We start from the raw sequence: 10,800 nt of genomic DNA on the forward strand, positions 1-10,800 counted from the left end.
TTAACAATTTTCTTTTTTCTTTATTACAATATTTATGGCAAGACTAGGTATATACAAGAATTGCTCGTTTAAAGGTATTATATAAGTAAAATTTATATGATGTCTTTATATAAAGTTTGCATAACAAAAAACTGTTTTACTAATGAAATTACGAACGACCCAAAGTTTTTCTGGACTGTATCTAAAATACTACCAATTATAAAATTAACATTTCATCATCTGTAAGCTGTTATGTCACCTGAAGCCACTGATCCAGTATATCCTGCATGCTGATGAGTTTCTCCTCCCAGGCGACCATGTCTGCCTCGAACGCCTTCACGTAGGGCGAGCCGCGCATCGTCTGCGACTTGAGGATATGGTCATCCAGCTGCTGCTGGATGTCGTCCAGACCCGTTAGGATGCCTACGCCGGTGTCCCTGGTTTTCGTTTTAAGTCACTTAGTATCGGTTACGTTGGGATTAGTTGAAGCCTTATAAATTTATACAACAGTTATATTTAGTGCCGTCAACCACAAGTGAACATTAATCAACTTTAAATTGGGCATTTTAATAGATTCATATATTATACCCGTCCATTTTACAGATTTACAAAAAAACATGTCATCCTGTATTTCGTCTTATCTCAACACATTCGTTTTATAACGGTATCCGAATGTGGAAGTCGACATCGCTAGGAGCAAGGAGCACCTGTAGGGCACGACCTCGAACTTGACGCCGAGCCACTCGTCGCACATCTTGGCGAGCGCGCGCTCGAGCCCGTGCTCCTTGGCCGCGTACTGCTCGATCTCCTCGAGCTGCGGCGCGAACACGTGCACGCCCTGCTCCACCATGTCGGCCAGCGTGGCGCCCGCGCCGTGCCGCACCTCCGCGCCCACCAGCGCGCTGATCTTGGCCCAGTGCCGCTCGCGCATGCCCTGCCGGTGACGAGCACCCTCACCCTCAGTCATATGGTGGGATCAACTCCATTGGCTCACTTTCTCGGAGTATTACATCCTACCCATTCTTATCAGTACAATTATATAAACTCGTGGAATTATTGTCTCGATGATTGCACGGAGTTTGTATCTGCATAGACCGAAAATATAAAACTCTAGCTGACCCGATAAACGCTGCTGTGCCTTACTCTTATCAAACATAAATGTTGGCCGATTCTCAGGCCTACCCGATATGTACCCAAAATTTCATCAGAATCGATACAACCGTTTCGGAGGAGTATTGTAACCGACATTGTGACACGAGAATTTTATATGCATAAATGAAATTTTTGTGCATGTACTGTATATACATGAAGTTAAAACGGTTATTACAATATAAGAAACACACCATTCAATTTTATTTATTTATATATATGTGTGTATGGATAAACAATTTTAGATAAGAAAAATATAACACTTGTTACATTACCTTGTTACAAATAGCGCAGAGCACCGGCATCAGCACCTTGAACTTCTCCAGCTTGTTGCGCACCATGTCCGCGATCCGCTTGGCGCCGGGGAACTCGAACAGCTGCTTGCCGAGTTTGTACAGCAGCTTCCACCACGCCTCCACGTCCTCCGAGATCTGCTCCGCGTCCAGGCCGAGGAACGGCCCGTGGTACCTGAACACGTACAGTTATGGAACAACGTACTTGACGAAACGAGACGCCTCTCCTTTTTTTGAAGTCGGTCTACCACTTTGAACGGCAGAGTCATTGCAATATCAGAATCGATAAAATTTTTGTGACTCAATAAACATCACCACAAAATTGAAAAAATAACCGTAATTATAATTTATTTCCTTTACTTGTGGGCGTTTTAAAAATTATACCATTACAAAAGTCAATCAAATTTTTGATTTGAACATTCTTAAAGATCTTCCTTTTTTTCTAATATCTAAACAATTACAAAAAAAGGCAATATTAATCAAAAGCCACCGAACACACGTGTACGTCTAGCCCATAAACAAGCACGCACCATTTCTCATAACCGTCGTAGAAGTCGAAGGCGGTGTGCCACAGCTTGTGGAAGGGCTCGACGCCGGCGAGCATGGTCTGCAGGCTGAAGTACACCGACACCTCCTGGTCCAGCAGCGTCTCCTCGTTGATTATGTCTTCCGCTTCGTGCTTGTCATCCTGTTCGGATAAATATGTGAATTCAGTTGTCAGATGGCAATGGTGATATTAGGATTCAAAAGCAAACAAACGTTATAAAAAATGCAATTCTTTTTAAAGTCCTTTTTATTTTTTCAGCAAAATTCAACTAAGCATCGTTAAAAATGATTTGATACACACATTTCTAAAACTATACCTTTGAAAATCACAATTTACTTCCTTAGTAGCACTCATTGAATCACATCATCATAAATCATAAAGATACATCACCATCTTCTAAAACTCACCATCAAATTATTGAATATTTCGTCCACCTTCCCCACCACTTCTCTCAATAGATCCAGGTTAAGCAGCGGCGGGTCGAACCTCCGGAACAGCTCCAGCTCCTTCTCGTGCCGCTTTAGTTTCTCCTCGAAGATCGCCTTCCTGCTCCTCAGCTTGTCCTCCGCCATGGTCTTCTTGGTGTTGAGTGTCTTCAGCGTCAGGTCTATTGTATCCTCCATGTCGAGGGGCCAGAGGAACACGCGCGTGTTTAAATTGATATCCTCAACTGTAGATTATAAGTAATTGTTCGAGTATTCCAAGCCATTTTAGACAAATAATTTGAGGAACTACCTTGAAGAATGTAAATAGTACAAACTGTGAAAATAATATATTTGTAAGTAAGTGGAGCACAAATCCGACTCACAGGAGAGATGCGCGTGCTCCATGAGGAAGAGCACGTACTCGGCCGTGGTGCGCGACTTCTCGCGCAGCTCGAACAGCGAGCAGTCCCGGCACTCCAGGATGTAGGCCAGCAGCTCCACCAGCTGCGCCGTGCTCTCCGGGCTCTCGGACGCGCGGCCCGCCATTTCCTCGTACACGTTGCATATCCTGTGCGAGATCTATTCGTTGCTTTATTGGAAACACGTGTATTATGTGATAATAGTAATGTTTGTTTATCTCACGAAGTAGAATGGAATGATGCAGACCCTGACCTTCAAACTAGTGTGTACTGTCTCTGTTGTACATATATGTTTATTTTTAAAAAGAGTATTGGTTTAAATTATACGTCATCATCATCATCGGTTAGTTAGTTAGTTAGTCGGCTGCATGACCATAAATAAAATATAAAAAAAAGTTGAAATTTTTTTCTATGCAATTAAGACATAGTATCCATTAAGTTGTTAATTGGAAATTTAACAAAACTTCATAAACAACCAAACTGAATCTCAAACCACTCACGATCTATTCCATTTCCTGTTCAGCAAGATGAAGTGATCCACGATATACTGCCGCAAGCCGTTGACCACGTTCCAGATGACGTCGTTGATCGGTCCACAGTCCAGCATCACCATGTTTAGCGGAATGTCCCGGCGAAGGAAGAGGATCTCGTCGCGGAGGACCTCGTACTGGCGTATTTGGGCTGAGAAATCCTGGAAGTTTTGTATACATTATTGGTTGGTTTGCTGAAGAATGAGTTTGAAGTGTTATAACAAAGACTTGGCGTAATTCAAATTTAATTGTCATTATTCCTTTCAATTATTAATATGATCGATTTGAATTGTTTTTTATTTACCCACAACAAGAGAGAACCTTTATGTTAATCCTGAGATTTTTTTTCTTTATATTGCTTTTGGAATTCCTCACTATTTTAATTATGTTTAAATGTACTGTAAGAACTAGGTAACTTACAGTAACTATCGAGTTTCAAAAATTCTAGTAAAAGGTTAAATCAACAATTTTTCAGTTTATAGGAAAAATGCTATGCGATCAAAAACTGAATCAAACCTTCAAATAGGGCGGGGGGTCCAGAGCGAAGAACTTGAGGAGGTCCTCGTGAGCGGTCCCATCCAGCAGGTAGAAGTACTCCTCGTAGCGGGCGAGGAAGCTGATCGGGCCGGGCTTGTTGAGCGCGAAGTGGCGCGCGCACTGCGCCACCACCTCCGCCATGTACGGCTCGTCCGGGTACACCGACATCAGGTACGGCTTGGGCCGCGCCGCACCTGCCGCGCCCGCACATCACACACACACACATACACATACACATACACACTACTCGTGTACACTAATGTTGTGAGGAATCTTTTGTACTTTTGCACACTAGACTGAGACTAAGCTGCAACTTCACTAAGTGACGTAGGCTATATATATACCACGGGCGAAGCCGGGACGAACAGCTAGTTTAAATAATATAAAAGAAGATCCAAAATCTAAGCTAATCCATTCGAGCTGAGCAGGTTCGTAAAGGTAGTATAAAATATGTTAAAGTTCTCGATTTTCTTTTTTATGCTGCGTTTTCACAAAACCATTGAAGACACTTACAAAATTATATTAAAGAAGACTTTAGAATCACAAAAGTGCCATTTTCGTTGTAACTTTAGAAATGAAATCAGACAAAATTTAAAGGAGATAACTTTTAAGTGGTAATATAGCATCTCAACACAAAGCAAAAATGAAAGAAGCTAATCAAAAGAATTGTTTTGAGTTGCGTTTTATAGTTATAACATCAACTATCTCTATGAAATATACCAGAAATTGACACTTTATCAATTTCCTTTCTTCATAAATCAACCCCCACCTGGATACATGATACTATCGACGCTCGGCAGCTGCATGTTCACGTTGATGATGGTGTGGATCCACTTGACGATGAGCGAGCGCATGTGGTCCAGCGTGGGCTCGAAGGCCAGCTGTGTGGAGCCCGCCTGCCCCACCACCTTGATGCGGAGCAGCGGCTGCTTTATGTACGTGTAGTCTTTGTACTCGCCCGCGTACTTGTTGCCTTCCTGCGGATGGAATACGACGATGAGGCTGGGGTAATACAAGAGATCAGAATAGCAATATTTCACATACTACAAGGTATTGGTTAAATTGGTTATTCATAAAAATAATGTGAATGTAAAAGTACTTCTTGCATACTCAACAATTTTTTTTATTTAACTTAACAAAATTAATCTATATAATATGACGTCATATTATATAGATTAATTTTGCTGCTATTACGCAGTCTGTGCTACTTGCTATCCTATATCTGAAATGAAACATAAGTGTTATATATATATATATATATATATATATATATATATATATATATATTCCCACTGCTGGGACACAGGCCTCCTATGAGGGTTCAGGCCATAATCCACCACTCTGGACAAGTGCGGGTTGGCAGATGTCACATGACGCAGATAAATTGAAAACTCAATTTATTTCCTGCACGCTCGCCCGATCCCGAACCCCAACTTATCGATTTCGAAGTCCGAGGTTCTCACCACTGAGCCACCACTGCTTTTTATTATGTTAACTCCAATGTTATAATTCGTTAATATTACTTACCCAATAATACGAAAAATACTCCGCGAAATGAAAGACACTTCTCTCCACGAGATCGCGCACTTGCTTTGACATCAGCCCGTGGATGCAACTGTAGTATGCAAACAATTGGTATCAAAAATATTGTCTTATAACATTACATATTAAATAAACACTTATTTAATAATGTTAATTATAAGAGATTCTTAAAAATAAATAAGGAACAAATTATTCCATTCGTTTTTTTTTTTAAATTCTTTTATTATGATTAATAGGTTTCCGCCCGTACCCGCGATGAAAGGTAGACCCGGGGTTTTCCTCGTACGTTCCTATTCCCGGGATTTCCTTGATAAAAACTTTCCTATGTCCGTCTCTTGGTTCTAAGCTGCCTCTGTAAAAATTCTCAGTCAAATCGGTTCATCCGTCCTTCAGTTATAATTCTTTCACTTTCTTTTATATGTATGTGTATAGAGATTTTAAAATTGACAGGTAAAATTTTACATTAAAGATAATTAAATTAAGTGAAAGAAATATGATTTAAAACAACTTTTTCTAAGTGCCCTAAGTCTTTCAAATCCCAAGGAAAATTCATAGTAGACTGACCCAAAAAACTCCTCCACCTGGAACGTGGAGGCCTTCTTCCTCTTGGCCACGTAGCCACTCCAGTGGTGCCTCATCTTGATCATGGTGTCGGCGACATCTATGAGCCAGTTGTCCACCAACTCGGCTCTGGTCTGAGCGCACAATTTGTTGAGCCGTTCCGTGAACTCGCTGGGGTACTGCGGGAAGGGGAGACCCTCCTGCATCTTGTTCATGTCGCATATGTACATGTTTTGGTATCTGTGAACATTGAGATGAGTTCTTAATACTTATTCTATGTGGAGATATGATTGCAGTAGGAATATCCGTAGCAAGTAAGATAAATATGAGTCTGTAGAATTTTAAAGGTGCAAAATATAATAATTATTTTCTTATCCTCAAGAAGACTAGTGTTTAATTTTAAATATGTTGACACAGTCTTTTGACACTTGTTGCTTTTAAGAACCATTATGTACCGAGTTAATTTCAAATATATGCTATTTTATCTCAAGTTAGACAACAATAGCTCGTATTTCATTGACCATAAGGTCCTATCACCATCGTTCTGCACATGAAATTCATTTCTACTTTTCTGATAAATGTAATTAATAATTATTCTGTTGGACTCCTCCTTCACTCGGTATCGGTGTGACGCACCTGTCCCACCAGATCCGGCGCAGCTCGGCGAGCACGGGGTTCCCCTCGCAGTAGCGGTAGGCGAGCGCGTGGCGGGCGCGCACGGCGGCCGCGTGCCAGGGCACGGGCGCGCGCACCGCCAGCGCGGGCCACGCCGCCGGCAGCGCCGAGATGCGCAGGCGCCGCCGCTCCTCTGGCTCCTCCAGGATGTAGCTCAGCAAGCACCTGCGGAGACACGTTTTTTACGTATTATAAATTTTTGCCTATAAGGCATCTTTGCCGTCGTAACAGAATAGTTTCACGATATAATTTTTGTGACTCGCGATAGTATCCTAACTAGAGAGTGCCACAGGCCACTTTAATTAATCTCATTTCTATAAAATTTTCAATAAGTGACTACACGAGCAAATCCGTGGGCAAAAAGCTAGCAGATCCAGTAGTCTCACCTCCTCATGGCCTGCAGGAAGAACTCTCGTATCTCGGCGGCGCTCTGCCTCACGCAGGCCTGGTACGTGAGGCTGAGCAGGCGGCGCCGGATGGCCGCCGTCTGCCCGTCCACGCGGCTCTTGGCGCGCTGGTACAGGTGCTCCGGGAACTCCGGGATGTGCGCCCCGGCTAGTGACTGGAAACGAACATCACGCAATAATATCTTGCTAGTGAGCGCATTGTGGTTTGTGTGTTGTGTTTGTTTGTCTGTTCTTTTCTGTGAATTCAACTATAAACTTTAAGAAAAGACTATCTACGCGTGGGTGTATTATGCATAGTCTGTGTACTGCTCGATTAAATTAATGTATTTATATGCATTATTAAAAAAAATAGCATTCTGCACTCCTATATATACACTATAAGTGTGGAAAATTTATTATTCTTCCGTTGACGCAATTTTCTAAAAAGGAGAAGAAACTTTTTGCTCCATGCAGTAAGATATACATCTGGAAGCGACCATTGTTTCCCACAATTATAAAACGTTTGCAATTGTGATATATATATATATAGATGTTTGAAGCAAGAGCAAATAAATTTTTGTATTCATGCGTACAAATCTAATTAGTCTGATAAATCGGAACAATGCAAAAGATTCAAGAAGACTGGAGTATGAAAAGAACTTTCTTAAGCTATAAAATTATTTCTCAAAATTTAAGACGCATATTTAAAAGACTTAGTCGTATCGTATAATATCAATCATTTACCGTAGTCAAATAATAATTGATCCTTTCCAGTTCCTTGGGATGAATATATCTGTAGTACTCCTCTTCAGTGATCCTGATCAATTCGCACTTCTGATCATCAGGGTCTCTCGGCAACTCAAACTCAAGTTTTGCCAAATGTCTGTGAAATTATACCAAAAACGTTAGAAAACATTGCCTTAAATACAGACACTCAAGCACTGAACTAAACTATGTGCCATCATTCATTTAAAATCAGTCGCGGTCCGCCAGTGCGGCCGCTTATATTAGTTTCCTTTATTCAGAAGATTATTCGGTTAAAACCTACTGCGGTTTCGCCATAGTGCAGCCTTAGCGTGACAATATGTATACTATGGATTATTACATAACTAGTAGAAGTCGTTTTTATATCTATTACAAATATGAAACTAAACATAATATAAAAAATAATACTTTTTCAATGCTTCCTTAGCAGCAATCTCCGCCGCTTCCTTCTCTCTTTTTTTCTTCTCAATTCTCTTTCTCTTCGCTTCTGCCTCCGCCGCTTTGCGTCTATCATACGCGCCAGAAACCAAATCTTCCAGTCGCACCAAGCCTGTACGTTTTAAGATTTTTTTAATCTGTGATAGCTCAAAAAATAATAATTGCCTACATATTTCATTTGATCTTCTACCTTTCTATGGTAACAAAAAGAAAGTTACATTTTACTACTTTTTTTTCTCACCGACTTATGTATACCTTTTTGCAACTTATTTTTCTCCTTTTCCTTCTTTATTGCCTCAAGTCGTTCCTTCTCCCTCTCGTCCCAAGTCTTCAACGGCGGGAACTGCAGCTCCCCGTTAGGCCCCAGGGGGCCATATAACTGCGGGGGTGGACGACGCTTTGGAGGCATGTTTATCGTTCTCATAGTTTTGGTCGCTCTAGTGTAGCAGTTACCTGATAAAAAGATAATTGAATCATTACGGAGTTGTTGGAAACCATTTCGCAAGAAATAAAATGGAATCAATGGCAAGAAATAATAGAATATTTACTATTAAATATTGTTGTAGGTCATAATTTAAAGTAGTAGTCATATCTGGTAATCAGCTCATGTAGGAAAGCTATACCATCCTGGAAATTTACCGATACACCAAGCCAATACGAGCTTTTGTAAGCGCACAGAAGTAACCATGCAAAATGTAACTGCATATAAGTGTATATTAAACAACTGACCAATGGAGTCAGCGGGCTTGGCGTGGTCGAAGCCATCGCGATAGGGGACGCCGCGAGTCCACGATTTGCGCATCATCAGCGGTGGGAACTCGCTGCAACCGCCTTCACTTTCACCTGTAGCAGTACAGACATACATATGTGTAATATATCAGGAAAGAAAAAGGTGTGGTATGGCATGGCGTGGCGTGATGTGGTATGGTGTGGTATGGCGTGGTGTGGCGTGGCGTGGTGTACTGGCATGTATATATTTTGGACACGCTTTTATAAGTTTCATCTGTATATTTGTATGCTTAAATGCTTGTATGTTTTTTTCTTATATCACAGTCGGCAATGGGGCTGGTAGGTCGCCTGATGCGCTACCACCGCCCATGAACATTTATAGAGGCATAAAGTCTATTGCAGACCTTACGCCTCTAGAAATGGATTGCCGACTTTTTGGGAAGGGATTAAGGATTGGCGAGAGGAATAAAGGAAAGGACTGGGAAGGGTAAGGAAAAGGATATGGGCCTCCGGCTCCCCCACTCACCGAACGAAACACAGCAGAAATCTATGTTTCGTTCGGTGAGTGTGAATGTAGCCGACTTCCTTAGACTCGATTTTAACCCAATTCAAACGGACATATTTAATTTAAAATTTTAACAATATTTTATCGAGGATCGATGATAACACAATAATTTCATGAGTTTCTCTTATTATCCTTATAAGGATTAAGTATATTCTATATAAGAGCAAGTGAAACAACTTAGTTGTTTCTATCATTGGCTCTTGAAATTTTTCTTTTTACTATATTTATTATTAATATAACTGGTAAACAAACGAGCAGACGCAATGACTTGCAGAAAGCAAGTGCGCCGTCAGCAAGACTTTCTCAATTGTGGATATGAGTGTTGCTTATTAGAAAAGGACAAGGATATGGTAATTTTAAAATATTTAACAAATAGGTAATTTTCATTAATTAAATTTTACCTTCAGGATAATAATTCTTCGCTGACCGCAACAATTCACTGTCCCTGTCTAATTCGTGGCTGTACCCCGCCCGGGGCATCCATGGCAAATTGGGCTGTTTCCGGGGCGGCCCGGGGACGAACCGGGAAGGGCATTTGGGGCCTACGGGCGGCGGTCTCTTGCGATCGCCGCTCGCCATCGTTTATTGTTTTATAAGTACTAAGTCATATAAAAAGTATATTTAACGAGAGTGGACGTAAATAAAAATTTTGTTATTAAATGTGTACTTGTTTTATACGAATTTCCTCATAAATTATATAAATATTTTAATAATTAGGTATATTTAGCCCATTAATAACTAAAAAATTATGCTTAACCTCGATATTAGCTGGACCGATTTAGATTGTTTTGATCATTAAATATTTGTAGAAATTCAAAGAAACTTTAATAGGTAACGAAAAATATTCATAAATATAATATGGGATACGTATATAGTTCATCGGATCTAGTAAATTAATTTAATTTAAGCATAATGTTTTATTGATAATTATTTAATTATACACTAAACTCACACCAATTAACTGTTTTACTTTGTTAGAAACATTTTTGGATACAACAATATTTACTTCGGACTCCACGTCCGAAATAAACTAATCTGGTTACTATAGCAACCATGGAAATATACCTGTTGCTTAGGAACAAAATAATAATATCTCATACCAGCCATTATCAATAAAATGATAAAGAAGGATATAATAATTCTTTAGATATATAAATTCATAAACAAACTATTGTCTACCTATTTAAAAAATAAATAAATAAACAAATGCTTAGTATTCCCTTTAGTTTTGCATATATGTTACTTCGTCAATATTCTTTA

General features: G+C 40.2%; 1 protein-coding gene across 1 annotated transcript in view; it reads right to left on the reverse strand.

The window, feature by feature from the left end:
* Positions 1-10,119, reverse strand: part of LOC119832416 (dynein heavy chain 3, axonemal) — a 50,171-nt gene extending 40,052 nt beyond the window's left edge. The window contains 18 exon segments of the mRNA XM_038356088.1: positions 239-416; positions 687-913; positions 1,404-1,596; positions 1,952-2,109; positions 2,376-2,638; positions 2,777-2,961; positions 3,313-3,503; positions 3,859-4,073; positions 4,649-4,856; positions 5,407-5,494; positions 5,986-6,222; positions 6,619-6,822; positions 7,044-7,219; positions 7,788-7,926; positions 8,217-8,358; positions 8,502-8,699; positions 8,976-9,089; positions 9,942-10,119. Coding sequence (XP_038212016.1) covers positions 239-416; positions 687-913; positions 1,404-1,596; positions 1,952-2,109; positions 2,376-2,638; positions 2,777-2,961; positions 3,313-3,503; positions 3,859-4,073; positions 4,649-4,856; positions 5,407-5,494; positions 5,986-6,222; positions 6,619-6,822; positions 7,044-7,219; positions 7,788-7,926; positions 8,217-8,358; positions 8,502-8,699; positions 8,976-9,089; positions 9,942-10,119 — 3,294 coding nt within the window.
* Positions 10,120-10,800: the final 681 nt, after the last annotated feature.

This window comes from Zerene cesonia, chromosome 15, assembly GCF_012273895.1.
Source record: "Zerene cesonia ecotype Mississippi chromosome 15, Zerene_cesonia_1.1, whole genome shotgun sequence".
Classification (NCBI taxonomy): Eukaryota; Metazoa; Arthropoda; class Insecta; order Lepidoptera; family Pieridae; genus Zerene; species Zerene cesonia.